The sequence below is a fragment of the Cyclopterus lumpus genome, chromosome 8 (assembly GCF_009769545.1).
Source record: "Cyclopterus lumpus isolate fCycLum1 chromosome 8, fCycLum1.pri, whole genome shotgun sequence".
Taxonomy (NCBI): domain Eukaryota; kingdom Metazoa; phylum Chordata; class Actinopteri; order Perciformes; family Cyclopteridae; genus Cyclopterus; species Cyclopterus lumpus.
In genome coordinates, this window is record NC_046973.1 from 7,667,345 (window position 1) to 7,690,105 (window position 22,761).

Sequence of the window (22,761 nt, forward strand, 5' to 3'; positions counted from 1 at the left end):
TTAATCTCTGACGGCCTCTTCAGTCTCCATCTTTGTTGTCTGAGGTTTGACCTGGATCTCCCTCACTTCCTTTTTCCTCTTCACTTCTGTCTTCTCGAGTGATTCCGGTCTTGCAGCGTGGGTTGGTTCACATTGGGCACCGTATGTTTTGTGTGTATTAATTGAGTGTGCACACATACACACATTTAGCTCATTTAAGCCATTCAAAACCCCATGTTAATAGTAGCCTTGGCTTAAGCAATAGACACCAGTGATTCTATATCGTCACTACTAGGGAGCACACACACACAGATTAAGAGCACATCAGTCTTGGACATCACATGTTCTGTTGGTGTGCTATGAGATGATAGTTTGTGATCTTTAAAAGGGCAGTTGGATGGAAAAGAGCTAATTTGACAGGTCCTGTGCGCTTTGAGATGAGTCTGCTGTGGAGTGTGAACTGGTCACACTTAAAAAGTGTCATAATTGCCTTGGAAATGTGGAAAATAAAAGGTCATGGATTGTTATGAGGTATTTGAATAGATAGGGGTCGCCCAAACAAACGCTTTAGGCTTGAGAAGTGTACACGTGCCATTTGGTTTCTCAATCTTTCCTTTCATAGGATTCTATCAAGCCAGATATTTCTTTTTTCCAGCAGCAGGTTTGCTGTTAACTACGATGGAGTGCTTTTAGAAAGGAGAAGGCTGAAATGAGTGCTCCTCATTCACCATGGAAAAAAGACAAAGAGGGAGCTTTGACAACAGCTTGAGCCTATAATGTGTTTCAGGCAAAATGTATATAATGCATCTTTTTTCTCACTTTCCTCCCTCTTTGTCTCCCGTTGTCTCCTCGTAGGCCTTTGATGCATTCATCTACATCTTCTTTGCATTGGAGATGGTGATAAAGATGGTGGCTCTCGGGATCTTCGGCCGTCGCTGTTACCTGGGAGACACGTGGAACAGGCTGGACTTCTTCATCGTCATGTCTGGGTAAGCAACCGTATCATGATGCTCACATGAACCCTATACTTCTGTTCAAATGTGTCGGTCATGTCGTGTTTGGGACATTCATTTGGGAAAAAGTTCTCCAGCAGTCATGACTGAACTTCATGAAGTTCACTTGTATTTCAAATCTGAGTTGAATGAAACTGTGTTCAAAGTGATTAGCAAGTAAAGCACTTGTGTATGATGACTGTGGCTGCCCTCACACCATTTCAGTGTTTGCTTAGAAATGTGTGAAGGTGAGAAAGTTGATACATAAGGATTTGGGCCACACTACGTTCAGCGTGAGGTATGGACTGTAAAGTATGGAAGTAAAGTGACATTGTTAAAGAAAGACAAAGTCACAGCAAACCTAACTAAACCTAATTGGGACAATTTGCTTTACCTTTTATGTGGACGTGTAATCAGTGCATATTTTGATGATAAACGTCACCCCACTGAAGAAATAATGATAGAGAAATGTGATCTTAGTTGTGCCGACATGTGCCAAGTATGGTACTTTACACAAACTCTGAGCATTTTTGATTTGATAAACAGAACAAAATAAACACACAGAATGTCAGAAAAATGCAACCGTACTCTTTCTGAGTTGAAGCTGACATTTATTCCTGCTTAAGGATTCAGTTTCTGTTGGCACAGGGGAGCAAATTGAACAAAGGCACCACCAGTTGGTGTTTGCTCACCACAGCTCAGATTCTGGAGATTCCCCGCCGGCCATTTCCTCCCCGCTGCAGCTGCACCCTCAGCCAAAACAATATGTTAAAATCCCTGTCCATAAAAGCCTCTGCATACACATATTTTGAAATGCCATATTTTCGCTGATGGAAAACAAAGCAAAGAGATCAAGTTTTCTTTTTTTAGTGGCAATGAGCCCCTAAGCTGCCGAAGCTGAAGTAACACTCTGTAGTTCTTCCTGTCACTTCATGGATGAAGAAAGAACATCATATTTTGAAGATGTGCCCCAGAGACACAGATGATCTCGGCATAAACTGCTGCAGCGTTTTTTTTATACAATGTATTCCTCACTTGTATGTGTAACACCCGTCCCATGTAGCTATACAAGATGATATAACTTACTACTATGGGCGGGGTCCTGGGTATAGTTTAAGTGATGACGCTGTTACTGTTTATGTATTTATTAACAAGTATGCAAAAAACCAAATGTGCAGATCAAAATGGGTATAATGATCAGACTAGCAGCAACATGTGAACTATATATATATATATATATATATATATATATATATATATATATATATATATATATATATATATATATATATCATATCTATACATATATATAGAGATATATATCTACTGTATATATCTATCTATATATATATCTATATATCTATATATAGATATATATACATATAAATATATACATATATATCTATATATCGATATATATCGATATATTTATATAAGATGACAGTTCTATTACGTTTATGTCCCGCCCCTCTACCCGATAGTGAGGCGGGATTGGCGGTTGGTCTCAGGACCACCCAGCCAACACCAGAAAACAATGACAAACCGATAACTCTGCCAAAACAAATTAGAAAACACTGGTGGAACTCATCAACCAAACTATGCTCTTTTAGCTGAACTCTAACTTTTGACCGGTAAAGCTCACTCTAATTTATATGAGTATATATATATATATATATATATATATATATATATGGTTATGTATATCTATATCTATAATGTGTTTAGAAAACTGACTATACTCATGAATGCTAATTAAATTAAATGCTAATTTGTAGACAGGGCTACATATGGATGGAGATGAGGTTGAACAGCTGTGCTCCCTTTAACGATAGCATTGTAAGATTAGAAACTGCTTTTATTTTGAAACAATGAATTAATAGTTTTTATAGGCACTGAGACACAATATGGTCCTGTCAGGAATAATATCAGAAAACACGCCATGTGTCGATCTGGAGGGCAATAACAAACAACTTAGATATGGCATAATTGGAAGACTTGTAGCAGACACTTTTATTCCAGTCCAGTCTGACTATTTGTGCATGGGTTTTCTAAGCTCTTCGTGCCATTGTGCAATCAAAATGTCAACAGTATCGAAGCAGTAGACCGTTTACCTAAAAAGTCGTTGTACATGCAATAATGCGACATTAGGTGGGGCATGTTTGACGTGTCCTCTGAGGATGACACAATAAGGCAGACACCATAAGGCAGAAACCTCTGGTACACCGCAACACACACTAAAGTAGAAGACTGGGCATGCTGCCAGTGTGATGCATATTGTAGTCACTAGGGTCAAGATGAAAACATTTTAGAATCCTTCCTCAGTAATCACAACCAGAATATTGCGTTGTACTTGAATCCGGGCAATAGATTGTACAAATGTTCTTTTGGATGTAAAAATGGTATAAGGCAGACAGGAAGAAGGAAAGAAAATACGGAAACGGAGAATTCAAAACTGCAGGTTTCAAGAGACGCCCACTGCTGTAAGATCCATAACACCTGCCCACAAGAACATCCAATTCCATATATTGTGTAAGTTATTGCATAAGTTTTGCTCGCTCAAAGTGTCCTTTACACAGGCTACACACATACACACCCGCGAGATGGATGCATGTGCACAAAACAAAAGCAAACACACCTGCTCAAACACCTGCTCTGAACAAAGTGAAATAAGAGGCTCAGACACTGCCAAGAGAGAAAGAGAGCGAGAGAGCGAGAGAGAAAGAGAGAGAGAGGCTGGTATAATAGCACACAAATAAAGGTATAGAGCAACAGATTTACCAGGGTGGAGGGACATTCATCTTCATTTGAGCCAAATCACTTCATCCCCAGAGTGTGTGTGCGTTTGTGTGTGTGTGTGTGTGTGTGTGTGTGTGTGTGTGTGTGTGTGTGTGTGTGTGTGTGTGGAATTACACACAAAGATTACAGTCTGCGAATGTATGCCTTTTTGAGTTTGTTTAATCTGTGTGCGCGTGCCTGTGTTTGTATTTGTGTGAACGCCTCCTCATCTTCATTTTCCTGTCGGCGGCATCCACTAGATTAGCTTCTCGGGTAATTGCAGAGGCCAAATCACAGCCGACAGTCAGCTATGAGCTCCATGTCTGTTACCCACGGGCACCACCTCACTCTCTCACCCTCCTGCTCCCTCCTTCTTCTTTTTTCCTGTTTCATATGCTTGGATGAACATCTTCCCTTGTCATCTCCCCTTCAGACCCCATGCAGACTAGTTCACCAAGAAAGCCTCTAAAGGGGGTTTTGTACTTTTACTCCATAACCCTGACACACACAGTCTGTTGTATTTTATATACTGTATATTGCATTTTAGCATAATCCACTGCACTGAGGCTTATTTTTTCTGATATCTGCAGTAACAGAAATATGGCAGCATGTCTTCTGTAGATTCAGAGATGATCCTTGGCTTCCATATTCATTCTGACGGAATTCTCAGATAGGTTGTAAACAATTTACCAGGTCAAAAAAATTATTAAATGCGTTTGTGTTGCTGAATTGTGCCATATAAATAAACTTTTGTATTGTTCAAGCATATTAAGGAGTTGTGCGTTGTTGTGCGGCACAAATTTGGTGCATCTTTTCAGATTTATGCAAAGAAACAACAACTTGAAGACTTGCCCTTCTAGGCTTCGGTAGCTTGGCTATAATACATAATTAAACAGGAATATACATCACGGCACTTCAGCTGTAGCGCACAATTCAATTCAGTTTATTTTGTATAGCCCAATATCACAAATTACAAATTTGCCTCAGAGGGCTTTACAATCTGTACACATACGACATCCCTGTCCCAGGACCTCACATCAGATCAGGAAAAACTCCCCAAAAATAACCTTTCACAGGGAAAAAAGGGAAGAAACCTTCAGGAGAGCAACAGAGGAGGATCCATCTCCCCGGAAGGACAGATGCAATAGATGTCATGTGTACAGAATGAACAGCATTACAGAGTTACATAAACACATTACATAAATATGACAATGTATGAATGGAACTCCAATCCATGAAACAGAAGAAAGTAGAGAGGGGGGGGATCAGCAGGGGAGATCAGCAGGGGCGCATCAGCAGGGCCAATGTGGGAGGCCGGCTCACCAGGCATCAGACACCTCCAGGTCCAATGGACCCTATGAGACGTGACGTCACAAAGACTCCGGGGAGGAAGCAGAGTTAATAAGGTGCAATGGAGAGATGTAAATTCATCCATAAGGAGAGAGAGAAGAGGAGATAGGTGCTCAGTGTATCCTAAAACATCCCCCAGCAGCCTATAAGCCTATAGCAGCATATCAAGGGGCTCGACCAGGGCAAACCTGATTCAGCCCTAACTATAAGCACTATCAAACAGGAAAGTCTTAAGTCTATTCTTGAATGAGGTGACTGTGTCTGCCTCCCGGACTGAAAGTGGAAGCTGGCTCCATAAAAGAGGAGCTTGATAACTGAAGGTTCTTGCTCCCATCCTAACAATGTTCACTACTTTCCTCGGACACCCTCACAGTTATGAATATTCATTTCTAGTTGTCAAAAGCAAAAAGGTGTTTTATGTATAAGATGCAAAAAAATACTCTCTTGACACGGAACTTCAACTTGGATGGGAACTGATGGCGGCGTGTTGATAAGTCACTTCAAAGTGTACATTCCTTTTTATTTTCTTCATTTCTCATGTTACCATATGCGTCTGAACACTTCTCACATGGTCTAAGCTAGGTTTACCCTGAAGCTCTGCAGTTTTAAACACACACACACACACATACACATACACAAGTCACATGAAAGCATAAATGAGATGAAGGCATCATAGGCAAAAAAAGGTGTGTGAAAAATAGAGAACAATCATAAAAAAGGACGCTTGCGGCAGCCCACTAATTACCCTCCCAAACATAGCGGCTTGATTGATGTGTACAGTACAGGAAGAGACACTTCTGTGGAGCGCGCACACGTGCACACACGTGCACACACGTGCACACTTATGCACACTTATGCACACACAGGCACATCTGTGATCTTCTGTTCTCTCTTTCACTTTATCCGCTAGATGCAATTGGGTCACTAACAAAACAAAACGTGTGCTCATCCATTCAATTGTTTATCCTTTTGTGGTTGCCTTCTATCTAATAGCATTATTTATCACCCTGTAATCTAATCAAGCAACATTTTTAAAATCCAGTTTGATGCCCCTGAGCTCGCTAAAGCGAGGAAGTGTACGCTTTAATTGTTTTTAAAAAATCCCTTTTGTCATCGTAGCCTTATGTTTTATCTCTCAGCAGCCCACATCAAATGATTAGAGTTACCACAGATACTCAAAATGTTTAATGCAGATTGCAGAGTGTGTGAAAAAAGAAGAAAAAAAACGGCTGTGCTTTTCTCTACGCTTTGGCATTTTCATCAAGCCGCTGTGTGGCATTTCTGTACTTTCGACCACACCGGGTAAAGGAAAGTGGTCCGAGATATGCCTCCATATCCTCGTAAAGATGTGTTCTTTCCAGTGTGGTGCTCCTTAGGCATGTTTAAATTTAGGAAAAACTTGCACAGAGCCGCAGAGATGGTTTACCGAGCTCGCTGAGAGCTGCAGAAGAACACTGTGCGCTGCGTGCCAGGCACTGACATTGATTGGACATCAGAGGCGGGAGACGGGTACCTCACATCCGTTACAACAATAGCAACAATCACAACCACCTTTATTAGCTCCAGGCACAGGAGCTGCTCCTCCTCATCAAAGCCTATCAAATAAATCAAAGACTGCCTGAAAAAGGATTTGAAAACCGCGGGTCCAGATCAAAAGCAAATTCCATGCTCCACGTACACTTATATATGATTTATCAGGCATTGACATTTCATTTGTCTACATATTTACATGTTCAAACTACAACTGTGCAGGGACTCAAACCCCTTGTTACAAACAATAATCCTCCTAGAGTGTGAACTGGTGTGTTACTCTGTTGGTGACTTTGCGCTGTGGTGAAGGAAAAGTCTCAACGACCTCATAAAATATGACATTATAATAAATGACATGGTTCATAAGTCTGTCCATCTCAGACAGTGACCTTGGCTTGTTTTGGTTGTGCTTTGGGTGTTTCTAGCTTGTGCTGCTGCTGGTATCAACTCTGTTGGAGCCCCGTGCACATCAATTCTGCACACAGACACACTATAAAACGATTACACATTGTACATCATTTGCTCACGTACATGCACTCTGGCGTTTTCACTCATATACAACACATATGCTGTATAGTCAAACTTGTTTGCTCACTTGAACTCTCTCTGTGTTGACGATAACCGTTGTGTAATATAAGTGTGCTGCCTTTAAACATACGCTCTCTGCTTCCACACATGGCAAACCGTGGCCATTCTCTTGTGAAAATGGTTTGGATTTGGGGGCACAGCTTAGCCGTGCTGTGGAAATGACTTGCTAACATATGCCAGGCTCTGACTGAGCCACATTATCCTGCAGGCTACACTTAGAATATCATTTTTTCCTTCTCTCTTTCTTCCTCACCTCCATTTTCTGTTATTCTCCCCTTTTGATGCTTTGTCACATCACTCCCTCCCCACTTTCTCTTGAGTGTTGCAACACTCTTTACAGTGCATTCACCAAACTGTGGAAGCTCACACAGCTCTGGGAGGGAACAGATGAGGTTAGATCAAAGAATGACCATTGATGTGTCTTGAGCAGAGGTCGCCAGTCCAGTTGGTGACATGGTCCTTTTCTTTTGTGTCATATTGTGAATCAGTAGCTCACCCAGTCTGCAGGAACGTTAAAAGATGTGTTTTTTCTGCCTTTCCTTTTCCCTCTGCTTGTTTCTCCAGGATGGTAGAGTATTCGCTGGACCTGCAGAACATCAACCTGTCGGCCATTCGGACAGTTCGGGTCCTTCGGCCCCTCAAAGCCATCAACAGAGTGCCAAGTAAGAACATTTTATGGGTTTTGTTTTGTCTGTGTGTGCTTGTTTGTTCAAAGGTGCATTCATGTGTATTGTTATAGTTTCTCTCTGTGCTTCTGTTAGTTCACATAAAGCGTAAATGTATCTGCATGAAAATTCATGTATATGTTCAGTATTACATCTCTCACTTTTTTTGTGTCCCGCGTGCCACCTGCTCCCCACGGGGACCATTAAACATTCATATCATGTTTAATCACACAGCCCGCTCCGGCCCTGACTCACGGCTCTATCAGATTTACAAACCATCCATTAATGCTGCTCCACTGATCTGTCCGTGACCATAACCGTGTTCCTCTCATCTAAAACTCAGTTATTGGCCAAACTTTTGGACTCATATTGATTTCTTTGTCCTGCTGCCCTAACAGGCAGCTCTTAATCTTTGTAAGCAACAATTAGCCCACCCAAGCTGCAGTAGGTTCAGACTGGTTTGGTCACTTTAGAAGCAGTTTTCAAATAAGTAGTCAGAAATGTTTTCAATCCATTTTCTGGTGATAAAAAAAGACATTTGACACAATCGTGCTTATCCCAATGCAGTATTTCAAAGTACGTCTAGGGATTCTCGTCACCTTATTTGAGACACACTGATGTGAATGTCTAATATTTAACACTTTGGGTTCGTACAGATAAGGACACGTTTTCTTAACAAAACTTTTCCTCAATTTCTTTAAGTCTCCCCTCTTGCCTAATTCAGTTTGGACCTTGGGGACCTGCTTTTGGGTATAGAAGCCGTTCTCAGGACTATGATCAAAAGGTTTTACGTGTGAGGGAGACAGACGACTAGGATGATGATGAGGATGATGAGGATGAGCATGATATGTGTGAGTCTGCTTGTGAGATGCTCTCTGACTGTAAGTGTGGACTGTTGGAACACTTTTGTCCACCAGGTTCTTTGCGTGATTTCGACAACCCAAGTTGAAGCTTTTCTATGTTTATAAATCATTAGGTCTGAAAATCTTTCTCTCATTTTTTAAGCAGGCCAAATAATAGTTTTCAGTGTTTATTTTATGACTTTTTGTGTCTGTAGATTTTTCTTTTTTCTTCTGGGTATTCTCTGATTTATTGAGTGATGCAAAGAGATATACAAATGTATCTTCTGTAAAATACCTTTGTCTCTCACATGCCAACAAAATGTAACAATATATTTGAACTTGGCTTTATTTATTGTTTATATTTCTGTTGAAGAAATGTGTGCAAAATAGCACATATTTGATAAGTGAATGCCTCATTTGAATATTTAAACATAACATTTCATATGATTGTAATGTAAGTAATCAACTGGGGAGGTTTCATGGCATTTTGTATTAGTTTAATTTTTTACCCGTTTCGCCTGTGTCTCTCACCATAAACAGACTGATAAAGTTATAGCTTCTTTTCTACCGAGAGCAAATGCATACTGATTTTTGCTCATCACGTAAGTGTCCAATCATGGAGGATTCTTTATGCTCAGTGTAATTACCTGAAAGAGCAGCCTGTCTTCAGAGCTGGAATTGATTTCAATGTGCCATGGACAAGGAACCTACTCAGCCCAATATTTAAGAAAGCCACAGCAGCTGATGATCAGTAAGCTGCAAAGCTGCATGAGTGTGTGGTAGCCTGATTCTGTCCCCTATCAGTGACCCCATTAGGGGTTAGGAAGCATGGGCCTAAAGCTATTTGTTCCTTGTTTTGTCAGATTGTTACTTTGCCCACAGATACACAGGGAGGATGAGCACATCCTAACCCCTCACACACCTCAATTTGTAACCCTCTGACAAAATGACAGATACTAGTCCTTCACTGTGTGTGTCACTCTGTGTATGTGTCAGTGTGGTATGCTGTGTGAGACTTTTTTTCTTTGATGAAAATGTTGCAAGTTCAAGGGAGTGTTAGCCAGAATAGGAGAGGGAAAGACAAGATGATAGAAACTAGTGTTAGGAGGAAGAGAAAAAGAATAGAATCCTCCGGTGTTTAGTAAATAGCACCGGCAGATAAACTGTAAATGTGTTTCCCTTGGGATGCAAGGGAAGGCATCCATCTTTATCCGAAAACAGCAGGAGCTGGCAACTTGGTGTAGTCACTCGGCAAGGTGAGAGATGGAGGCAGGTAGTGAAGAAGCAAGAGAATGAGAAAAAAGGATTGATTTGTGTGACAACGTACTGTTTATTTTTCTCTCCGCTTACCTTTGTTTGCTTTCCTCCCTTTAATGTTTGAGTTTTGTTTGCGTTGTTGCTTTTTCTCTTTCTCTTTGTTCTTTCCTGCTTTATTTCTTACTTTGGCACACCCTATTTTTCGGCACACCCTCGGGCAGTGTCTCATTCTTGTTCTCCCTCTCTCCCCCTCCATCCGTCTCTCAATCTCTTCACCCAATTAGGCCTAATGGAACAGTGGCCTAATGACAAGGACCCTGGGGAACAAACACATTTAGACTCGCCTCCAGCCGTCACCAGAGACACACGCACACACACACACACACACACACACACACACACACACACCACACACTACAGCGACTCCACTGCTCTCCATTTAATACCAGTTGACGAGACAAATTAGGCACAGGAGGGAGACAAATTAGTCCAAGGAGGAAGACTGGTGCATACTCACCTCTGGACCTCTGGACTCATGGAGAAAAAGGAATTCCATAGATTCCTCAATTTCGGTTTCTCTACTTTATTACTTTCCAATCCGAAAATGAGACATTGTGCTGTCATGTTTCATTCACAACTGGCCAAATTCAGGATTGAACTTACCCTTAAAAAAACCAAAATAAAATAAATGAATTATACACATACAGACACACATATGGGTTGGGCAATTGTTTCTATTTTCATAGAATCTAATCGTGGTTACTCAAGATCGCCAATAGATGATCCGATCGCCACGGGTCAATATCACAGCATCATGCTTGGTCTAACATTGTTATCTTATCTTATAGATATGTGTGGTGTCAGATCCATAGAAAAGAGATGGCAAACTCCACCAGAAACATCTCTAAATGCAGAACTGCGCAGATTCTTGAGATCATTGGAAAAATCAATCTTCCCTTCACTCACACACACTGTACGTTGATTTGATAAAAATATGAGCACACAGGTTATATCACACATCTAGATGTAGTAGAAATCAAAGGGGAGAGACAGCATTGATTAGCACTGAGAACTTCTTTTCACTACTTGCGATTGTTTTTAAATGCTTTTTGTTTGTGTGTGTAGAGCATGAATTTCAGGTATTTGCATGTGTGTATCATCATCACCCTCATCTCTCTCTCTCTCTCTCAGCTTCTCTCCTGTCATTCAGTCTGTTGACAACTTAGACGCACTGTTGTGTTTACGACACATTAACCTACTGTTGAGTTGTTATTCACGGATCCCAGTGTGGCATTGAAAAACAAACACACACACATCAGATAATTGGAGACAGCCACATAATCACACTCATGGTAACACCAAGACACACACACACCTTTCTCAGGTGTCAGTACGGGGTTGCTGTGATCTCATCAATGGATTCCACCTCTCTCTTTCTTCATAACCCAATCAGCTGTCATTATGTTCAAATATTCACATCTCAATATTTCATCGCTGCAGGAGCAGGGGATGAGGTCCTCAGAGTTCAACAGGGGACACTCTTGTATTTCTGCAATTACTGTTCATCTAATCATGATAGAGACCTCATGGAGCCTGTTCATGGGATGGACTGTAGTTAGCTTAGCTTTCAAGTCAGTGTGAAGTCATTAGCAGCATTTGAACATTTGTAGATGTCTTAAACATATGGCCAAAAATATTGGAAATGCTTCAAAATAACTATCAATAAATGATGTTCAGATACAGCAAACATGTTTTAAAGTGAATATAATACCATCCGGATTACACATTTGTGTTAATACAATGAGGGAACTTTCTCTTTTTTAAAGGTTATTTTTAGCATTTTTTCCTTTATTGTACAGTTGGCAGTGAAGAGACAGACAGGAAGTTGCAGTTATGTGGCTTGCGTTATAACCATATGCACTCGTGGCAATGTCTTTTTAACAAACATATCTGGAAAAATCACAAAATAGTTACTAATATTTTGTTTTTCTCCCAATATTTGCAGCTAAAATATAATTAATATCTTTATGTTTAGCTTAACCAGATAATTGTGTTATGGTTAGTGAATGATGCTGGTCTTGGCTAAATTTGAGTCAAGACTGATTTGAAGTGTATCTTTCACTATTTAACCAAAAACAGGGTTTTCCAAAAGGTTTTAGTTGACTAAATCTCATCACATGCTGGATTCAGAATGTTATCAAAGCCCTGTTTTGTTTGTGTTAGTTGTGTCTGTAAGTTTAAATAGACCTTCAGTAGGGTCCACATACCCAAAAGAAGTTGTGCAATGGAGCAATCTATATGCAAATTGTTGTATTTCCTCATCAATGGTATAAGCCTGTGATAATCTATTTTTGGATTGATTGATTGATCTGCTGAAACACACAGGTATGCGCATCCTGGTGAACCTGCTGCTGGACACGCTACCCATGCTAGGCAATGTGCTGCTGCTCTGCTTCTTCGTCTTCTTCATCTTCGGCATTATTGGTGTGCAGCTGTGGGCGGGTCTACTGAGGAACCGCTGCTACCTGGAGGAGAACTTTAACCTGTGAGTAAAAGTGTGTGTGTGTATGTGTGTGTGTGTGTGTGTGTGTGTGTGTGTGTGTGTGTGTGTGTGTATGTGTGTGTATGTGTGTGTGTGTGTGCGTGTGTGTCCTCACCTTTATGCTTCCCATTATTTTCCCTTCCATCAGTCGTACTTGTGAAATTGAAAAGAAAGAATTACAGATTATTTATTGAAAATTATATATTTAAAAATGTGCAGTTTGCATATGAGCATACAATCTTGTTAGACCTGATAGTTTTCCTTTTCACATGGATTTCATTCAAGATGTTACATATTTTACTTGTACATCAGCATAACTGTCTTCCTGCGCTTCTACCTTTTCCTATTCTCTCTTAGCACTTCCAAATAACACTTAAGAGTAGAGTTTTTCCCAGTTTGCAACTAAGAATATGATTAGATTCCAGCTGCATTCCTCCATATTCATGAGCCTACACAACAGCCTCCCCGACTGAGTCTGTGTGTGAGTGACATTCACCGGTATTCAGGAGTGTTTGATTTTATCGCATTGCCTCGGTTTCCTTTTTTATGCTGGCATCAGCTGGCTATAAAGGCCCCTGCCCCTGATGTGTTTGTTCTAATATTAATATACGCCATGTATACTACTACCTTGTGCCTTCTGTTCTCTGTCTCAGGTTATGCTGATGCAGCGTGTACTAATGGCAGATCTTATATCCAGATGAAACAGGACATGTGTCTGTTAGCTGGCACAGACCTGCCCGCTTTGTCCTCACCTTAAACTTGAGTGGCACCATGAACCGTAATAACCTCCACACTAATCATTTCACACGGTTTCTTAAGGCAATGTTTTCTACATTTATCTTCATTGGGGCTAAAGGGTGATGTAGTGATTATGACTCAACTTTAACTTTTCTACATGGCATAAAAGCAAAGAGACACTTTTCACCGGGAGGATCAGTGGACAACTACACTGTTGTTGTCCAGCTTTAGAAAACATTTCCTTCCAGTAGGCTGGTCAGCAGACTATTACTTCATTATTTAATTATTTAAGTATTATTTAGCATATTATTTTAGAGCATTTTACGAACACATTATGCAGATTATTCAGGGTGCTTGAGTGCTTAATTGGAAAGCGTGTAGTGAGTTAGTGCTTGAGGGCTCTGAGGGGTTATAATGGAGTGGGCTAAGTGTTGCAGTCAAGTGCAGCATTCTTTGCCATTTTACACACTCGCTCTTTTGATCTCTACCTTCCTCTTTACGTGCCTTATTCTGCCTTATTTTCCTTTTGTTTCATATTCTTTATTTAGCTTGTTTCCCTTCTCAGTATATTTTATTAGATGTAGTTCCTTTGCAGTACCACTAATCTTTATTTTTTTCTGCAAGTTGAAAAGAAATACATAGAGCGACAAGGCAATTTGTTGTGGAGATACGTTCACACCTCTGAGCTGCCACATTTAAAAAACTATCTTACACTTATGGCCACATAATGGAAGCCAGCGGCACTTCAAAAGCCATTTTCATCATAAAGTGAAGCTTGTCCCAAGCACTTCCAAAGAAGGTTCATGCCTGTTGATCTCCATTTCTCCTTCTTAGTCCCCCTTACTATATCTGTGTGCCATGCCACCTTCTGTGTGCCATGCCACCTTCCCTTCCCAACTGTCCCAGAGTCTCATTTCATATGATTCCTGGAAACTTTCTCTTATTCCACTACAATGTAGCCTTGATCCCTGACTTGGTTTCGCTCTCCACTGGCAGGTGTGTTCTCAGTGTGATGCCAAGTTTTGCTATGCCATGCTGGCTCATGCCAAGTCACCAGCAGGGGGGCAACAGGCTTCATTCATGCTCCAATACTCTGACAGGGTCTCTTCCCCCCGCCCCCATCTCTCTCTCTTTCTCTCTTTCTGTCTCTAAGTCTTAATCCCTTCCTCCAATGTAGCGCAACTGACAACCTTTCTCTGATTTCATCTCTGGTGTAAGTCCCTTGTGTCCTCCATTGAATTGCATAAACTGTGCTCTAAGTCAGTGTGAGCTTAGTGTGTCCCAGTGCATACCTGCAAACCTTGCCAATCAATGCCTGGTTCCTAAGCCACTCTCTCTCAACGGGGAGCAGTATAGCCTGATAGGTCCACGGTTACGATCGATCCTGGAATTAGTGTGCATGCATGTGTGGGGTTTCTGTTGAGGTAAAAGGAGAACATCTCCTCCTAAATATGTCAGCAGCATCCATCCGGCTATTGGTGGGGGGAGACAGGGGAGGGAAAATTGGAAATTAGAAAATTGTAGAGCCTGGGAATGGGGGAGATTGAGAGTGTAAATGAGAGGGTAAGCAGCAGGGTGGAAGCAACTGCGTTTGTGCCGGTGTGTGCATTAAATATGATTTGCCCCTTAGCCTCTCTTTTTCTGATAAGTCTCCCCGTGTGCAAAAAAATAAAAATGTAGAGGAGACTGGTGTGTCATGAGAAACGGGGATAAAATGTAAGAAAAAAAACAATAGAAAGACAGCAAAATTGAGTAAATACTGTTGGTCGAGTGACCCTAAATGTGTGTCTTCAGTAATGGGACCGCTGATGGAGAGGCTCTAATTGTATCCTCCCCAGGCCCAGACCTTGGTATGAGCATCCACACCCTGCCGTCATTCACTTCAGTCATGTCTGATCTCACACACACACACACACACACACACACACACCTAATAGGGCTCGGTGACTGGCTAAGTGTTGGCTTTTCCTACATTTTGCATTGGTTTCATGTCATCTGTGTGCTAATTGCTATTTCTCTTTCAATTATTTCACTTTCAATGGATTGCTTTGCTTTTAACTTGTTATTAACATTGTTTTAATGGAGTAAAGAGTGCTTTGAATGCCCCATCAGCACATAACTAAAGCAACGGTAGCCCACTGACAATAAATCCACAGAGGCAGATACAACTGAGTCCCTGGATATGAAGCGAAAGACTCTTTGCCATGCTTCCATTAAAACTGAGAGGTATGAGAGACATGATGAGGTGCTTCAGATGGTGGCAATCAGTTGGATTCAGAGTTTGGAGATGTGTGTAGTTAAGTTTGGCAGGAATCAGCCGCTCACTCACTCCAGAGGGCCGCGTACAGGGAGTGAATGAGTTCCTTGACGGTGTGTGTGTATGTGTGTAATATAGGTGTCAATGCAAGAGAGCGCAATCAGTTTTTCTGCTGATTTCATGCGAGGGAACACACACATTCTCACATACAGTTTCCACCTGACTTATTTACATGATTAAACAATCTGTTATCTGGTGCTTAACACATACTCATCTCAATGATGTGCTTGTCAATCGGTGAGTTAGCTCAGTAAATAACATTTTCATTTCTGTTTTGCCTGTGCCTTTGACTACAGATTAAACAGCTGCTGCAATATCAGGACATCCCACACACATACAAATACATGAAGAGAGAATGGCCTGTTTCTGTCAGAGTAAGAACATAAGGATGGGATTACAAATCATGTGCGACCAATGGAAGACTCCCCTCCAGTGACCTCGTGCTACTCATTGAAATCCTTCACTTGTGAACCCATTGCATCTGACGGAGTGATGTATGATTTTCTCCACCTATTAAAGTCCCAGGAAAATGAGGTCCTTGTGTTCAGCAGGGTAATCAGTGCAGAGCTGTCCCTGTTTTCATTATTTTTATCTTTTATTTTACAGTGTTGGAGGAGCATTCAACATCCCATTGTGAAGCAGTTGTATTTGCGAGAATGCAGTTATTTACGTCTTGTTTGAGTAGTTCTGAGAGGACCGTCAAGGCAAAGGTTTCAATATATGTTAAATTTGATGCAATGACGGATGTTTGAAACACTGGCATCAGGGCTCCTCTGGGTTTGCGAGAACTTATGTATTAATTTCAACTCTTCCAACTAGGAGAACAACAATATAAAAGAAAGAACACATTTGCTGCTGTGGGGTTCAGCGACATTCCTGAGATGGCAAAGTCAACTGCAGAGAGGCAACAGAAAATGTATTCAAATTCTCTGGTTCTCTGACTAACAAAGTTTAACACTCTGAACTCTGAACAACAACGGCTGCTGTAAAACTTTTGGTTGCTCATTTAAAGTGTCAATCTGTTCCAAGCTGATAGAGGAGTATTGCAAAGGGGATGTCTTAGGTGCTGCTTGATTTCTCCTCAAGTGTACCACACCTGTGGTGCCTTTGGTTTTCTGCACCAGCTTCAGGCGCCGTTCCTTAGTTCACTGCTGGTGAGATTCTTCTCTCAAAAACACTTACTGTGTCTTTTACAGCTCAATACTGATTCATGTGTTGGTCTAAGGTCAGCAGCTCCTGGATCTGTGTTTACCCTGTGGCTGTTTTTAAATTAGACTGGGATGTAGAGAAGAACAAAAATACAGTATATATCTTTTTTTGAGTTTATAACTGTGAGAGTGAAAAGGGAAGAAAGTATCTACTGTTCATGCAGTATCAATTGCATTTCAATTGCATTTCTTTGTTCACCCTTCAAGCCTGTGGGACTTCATCTGTGATCCCACAGGCTTGGTTGGATATTTTACATTCTCCTCTCTTGACCTTCTTCTCTGTACAAATATATGGTCTACTATATTATGTGTAAAGATTCGATTTCATAACCAACTAACTTAGTTTCTCACGCTGTGCTGAGCCCAGCTCTTCAGGTATGACCCTGCCTGCTCCGTACTACCACCTGGAGGAGGATGATGAACGGCCCTTCATCTGCTCCCTGGCGTCTGACAATGGAATCATGTCGTGTGCCGATGTGCCGGCGAGGCGCGAAGGAGGACGCACATGCTGCCTGGACAGGGAGGACGCACTCCACAGACAAACTCTGGGCTTGAGTCCAGAGCCGCTGGCCAACGGGAGTGGTGCTGGGGAAGCAGTGGGTCTGTGCATCAACTGGAACCAGTACTACACCCGATGCCACACAGGAAGTAAGAACCCCCACAAAGGGGCCATCAACTTTGATAACATCGTCTACGCCTGGATCGTCATTTTTCAGGTATGTTCCATTTGAGTTTGGGTTGCTGATCTTATAATACAATGGATCTGAAAAAAACATATTTTTTAGATGGATTATAAAGTTATGAAAAGATTAGATTCCAACAGTAGTGCTTGCTCAAAAGGCCTGACACCTATTTTAATCAAATAATTGCTTGTTGTTCTTCTCAAAAGAATTAATTAAATTTGATTAACCTCTTATTATTTGACTGGTCCACAAGTTTCAAGTTAATTTGTACTTTTTAATGTCTTATCACTTATCACAAATAATCTTTCCTCCTAATCCAGGTGATCACTCTGGAGGGCTGGGTGGAGATCATGTATTATGTGATGGATGCCCATTCCTTCTACAACTTCATCTACTTCATTTTACTCATCATTGTAAGTAAAATGCATCACTACATTTTATTTCCCAAACAGTTGACTTGTGAAATTCAATATTGAAAAGGAACCACACTTTAAAAGAGTGCAAGGCCGACAAAACATCCACAGACTTCGTCACCACAACATCGTGTTTATTAGACTGTGGACATTATTGGCATTGTGACTGAGGCTTCAAATTCCATCCCCTCTTTGGCAGATCTGACATTCCCAGTGTAAACACCTTTTGGCACCCACAGATAGTTGACATAGAGTCACCGTGTAATCGCTTTTGCCGGGTTTATGCTGCTACATTGATCACAATCTCATGTCCTGTGGATTGTTTAGCCACATTCTTCAGTCATAGTAATATCTAGTGCAGAATACGTCAAATTGAACTGAACAGTTGATTACATCCTGATCTGAAGTCAAACTGTGTGTTTGTTACATTTAGGCTGTGGGGGCTGACCAAAGAAGTTCAATATACTGAGCTCAACAGCTGTCAATCAGGCCAACACGCTGCTGCCTTTGTGGTACATGATTGATTGACACATTGCCGCTCCTTTTGAGCATCCGTGCAGGGCTCCAGTCTGTTTGGCAACTTGTAGTCTAAGGTCCTGAGAGACGCCATAGGAGTGTTGCTGATACCATAATAAGTTTGCAGTCACTTTCATGAGTCCCAAAGGTGTTATTGACACAGTGAGGGTCACCTCGACTCTCTCATTCTTTCATTGTGTAGTTATTCTGTTTCTTTGTGTGCTTGTGTTTTGTCATTATGAAGTTACAGTACCCGGTTAGTTGATCCTTTAAGATTTGTTCCCAGATAGAAAACTCACGTTGACATCCACAGTGTCAGACTATATGTGCTCAACACTTGATATACTGTCGAGTGCTCAACCTAAGAGTCTTTCTTGGTGTCACATTGAAGAGTGTGAGTAGATAGATTAAAGTGATTTAGAGCTCAGCAAGGAGAGTTATTAGGAAGGTGTCTGTGTGTGTGAAAAAGAGAATACGTACACACATACATTGTACATTGTGTCACATAGACACATGCAATCTGTTGTAGAGTGAGCCTGCCATCTAAATTTGTGTATGTGAGTGTGTGATCACACATCCTTTTGTCTGTGTGAGTGAGAACGTGTGTGAGTGCTTGCGTGCGTGCGTGCGTGCGTGCGTGCGTGCGTGCGTGCGTGCGTGCGTGCGTGCGTGCGTGCGTGCGTGCGTGCGTGCGTGCGTGCGTGCGTGCGTGCGTGCGTGTGTGTGCGTGCGTGCGTCCGTGCGTTTGCATGCATGCATAATGCAGTGATCATCTGAATGCGTGATATTGGACTGCCCTCCCTGATTATGCGCAAAACTGTCTACTGATCAGAATCACGGAATACTGTCGACACACACACACACACACACACACAGACACACACACACACACACACACACACACACACACACACACACAGAAGCAAGCTAGAGGGAAATCAAAGGCCCACACACCTGCAGACCTGCTTTGACCCACAGGACACAGATGGGCATCTCTCCTCCCTTTCTACCTCCCTGCTATGTTTCCTCTCTTTATCTCTGGAGTCGCTCCTTTTTTCGTTCCTCCCAGCTTCTCCCGTCTCTCCTTCACCTCGTCCTGCATCTTTGATCCTTCTGGATGAAAGTCTATAGGTGGACGGTCATTAAGTCTGAATTTTATTTATCTGTGCATGTTTTATTGAGTGTTCTAGCTCCAGATGCTTTGGCCTTGTAGGCGTCTATGTGTGTTCTCAATATGTGTCTGTTTGAGAGCTTTGTCCGAGGAGAAACATGTCCGGATTTGTAATGAACAAAATGGAGACTCTGCTTTAAGCTGCCCTATCCATCCAGCAGGCCAATTTTGAGTTGTTCAGCATTAGCCAATATTGATCTAATCATTGTTCCATATCCAGCTCAGAGTCGTCCAATAAAAGTCATTTCAGCTGTCCTGTAGTGATTCCCATTACTGCCACTAAAAGGGTCAGCCACATACCATCCACAATCACTCCATCCCAAAGAAATGTCCCTTCGAAGCTTCGTGCAGCATGGGAGATTAGTAAAGAAATATATTGAGTTGGAGTAGAGGTGGGAGGGAAAGTGAATTCAAGTCAGAGTGTGAAAGAAGTGAAAGATAGCCGGACGCTGAAGTGTGCTTACGCTGAAGTGTGCTTTGTGCATGTGTTAGTTCTGTCTGTCTACTCCAATCAGCCTCGGTCTGGTGGGAAGCCAGCCCTTACAGACCTTTAACATGTGCCCTGTCATTTCTACAGGGGGATTAGCACACATTGTTAGAATCAGCCAGTGTGAGAGCTTGCAGTCTATATTTACCAATGGGAAATCACAATTCTTCATGTTTCTTAACTAAAGCCAAAGTCTGGTTATTTAAATAAGACACCGCACTGGTTCTTATTGGTTTAGTTTGGTTGGCCTCTGGGTTGATTTCTGCACTTACTGTTTAACAATTTTCTTTTCAACAGAACAAGTCATTCTTTGGGCTAGATAGAAGCTCTTAATTCCAGCAGTGATTTCTTTATTGTTTGCACTATTGTTTGTGGAGTCCCACCTCCATACAGTCTGTAACTGTGTGTTCCTTGTTCTACATCCATCCAGATTGGTTCATTCTTCATGATCAACCTGTGCCTGGTGGTTATCGCCACCCAGTTCTCGGAGACCAAACAGCGGGAACACCAACTGATGCAGGAGCAAAGGGCACAGTGCCTGTCATCCTCCACCCTGGCCAGCATGGCTGAGCCAGGAGATTGCTACGAGGAGATCTTCCAGCTCGTGTGCCATGTCCTCCGCAAGGCTAAGAGGAGATCGGCAGCTCTCTACTACCAGCTGAGGGGCAAACCCCTGCCAGCTGGAGGAGGCAGGGGGAACAGGCGTGGTGGAGGAAACGTGAACGGAGAGCGCCATCATTCCAGGCACCCAAAAAGTGAGTCGGAGGGCCATGTGAATATGTTTTGTATTTATATGTAATTGTTTAAAGGTGTGAGTTGAATATGTTTTAGTTATTTTAAAAACATTGTGGCGACCTGACTTGATTGTGTCATTTATGCCCACATAATGGATGGCAAGTTAAATGAAATATGTTATGGCCACCAACGAGGTGTGACTACAAGATGTCACTGTTCTGGACAAAATGAAATGTTGAAACATTTGCAACAATTGCAAATGCTCGCATCCCGTATATTTTGCATCCCAAAAGAGCATCTAAATCATAAATTAAAGTGCACATAGTGTCTCTTTTTAAATGTTTTATTCCCATCTCTCTAGCATCTCAATGTCCCCACCAGAACAAGCAAGACAACGGCCCTCAGCCGCTGGCTAACTCCATCAGTCTGGCTGTCCCTCAGAACCCAGAGGACTGCCCTATATGTGCATTATCACTGAAAGAGGGGGTGAGGGCGGTGGGAGACTCCCCCAACGAGGAGGAACATGAGCAGGACGCAGTGAAAGAGACGAGCAAGGACGAGAACCATCTTGAGCAGAAGGGAGATGGAGAGAAGAAGAAAAAGAGGACATGCTTTGGACATTGTAAAGACATCTGGAACGATATGAGGAGGAAACTTTGGGGCATTGTAGAGAGCAAGTACTTCAGCAGGGGCATAATGATCGCTATTCTCATCAACACTATCAGTATGGGCATCGAGCATCATAACCAGGTAAAATAATATAGTTTATTCTCTCACATAAACATTGTTATTGACACTGTTAATGCAGTTACAATACGTCATTTAAACAAACCAAACTGAGGAGAGCCCTTATATATTTATACTATTACCAGAGAGGGGTATGCTGTGAACTGATTTCAGATACCTGTAATTGGCCAAAGATAGTGAATGTTTTGGATATTGATAAATACAATGGTCCTTGCCGTTCATTGTCAGCAAATGCATTGCCGTTAATATTTTAGACTGACATACTACAGTGTAAATAGATCGTTTAGCGTAATAATTTCTCACTCCCACGTATTACTTCAGCCTCAGCAGATAAACCACTAGATAAACCACTACCGCTGCTGATGAAGCCTTGCTACTCGAAATATCATAATAGCAGATGAAATTCAGAGGGATGCGTGTGGGAGTGGAGCATCACTGCCATGCAGTTTCCTGACAGAGGTGTAAACATTTAGCCTAGCGGCAGACAAAACCAAGCTGGCTCCTCAGAGACCGGCGAGACCGGTGTCTGAGAGTGAGAGTGGGAGAAGCCTGCCAACACCACACATGCACGTATGAATACAAACACATGCAAGTGTGCACACATACACACACACACACGTCCATTTGTGTCCAGTGTGTGCAGCACATGAACAAATATATTGTTTATGTCTGTGTGTACGCACCAACAGAAACTCATGCAGGTACATACACAAGCTGTTACAAAAAAAGAGCTTTTTCTTTTTCCTTCATTTCTCTCTCTGAACTCATGCCATTTTGCTCCAACCCCCCACCCCTCTTGCTAATTTTACTTCCACTTCTCTGCCCTTATTCTCTTCATAATTCCCTCTGTGCATCTTTCCTTTGCATGTTCTTTCCCCCATTCGCTCCTTTGCTCCTTCGCTGTCTTCCTCCCTTCCGTCCTTCCCTCCTTACCCCAAGTGTCTCATACTGTCTGACTCTCTTTTACCTCCCTCAGTTTCAACCTCCGTCTCCCCACATCTCTCTCTCTCTCTCTCTCTTTCTCTCATCCACCCACGCTCTTTGACAGCGTACAGAGTAGTTGCTTTCTCTCATCTCTGAAGACTCTAAAAATAAAACAAGGGTTGTGGGGAGGAGGCAAGGAAGAGGAGGAGACGAGTGAGATGGGAAGAGCGAAGCAGACTCTCGTTACACAGCAGTTCTCAGCTCAATTCCCTATGTGATTGTGTGTGTGTGTGTGTGTGTGT

At 42.0% G+C, this 22,761-nt stretch overlaps 1 protein-coding gene across 1 annotated transcript in view; it reads left to right on the forward strand.

Annotated features, from left to right (window-relative positions):
- cacna1ia (calcium voltage-gated channel subunit alpha1 Ia) overlaps window positions 1-22,761 on the forward strand; it is a 100,768-nt gene that overhangs the window by 40,117 nt on the left and 37,890 nt on the right. The window contains exons 3-9 of the mRNA XM_034538730.1: window positions 835-968; window positions 7,779-7,876; window positions 12,364-12,523; window positions 17,151-17,499; window positions 17,787-17,879; window positions 20,484-20,808; window positions 21,150-21,538. Of these exons, the coding sequence (XP_034394621.1) occupies window positions 835-968; window positions 7,779-7,876; window positions 12,364-12,523; window positions 17,151-17,499; window positions 17,787-17,879; window positions 20,484-20,808; window positions 21,150-21,538 (1,548 nt within the window). The remainder of the gene's footprint in view (window positions 1-834; window positions 969-7,778; window positions 7,877-12,363; window positions 12,524-17,150; window positions 17,500-17,786; window positions 17,880-20,483; window positions 20,809-21,149; window positions 21,539-22,761) is intronic.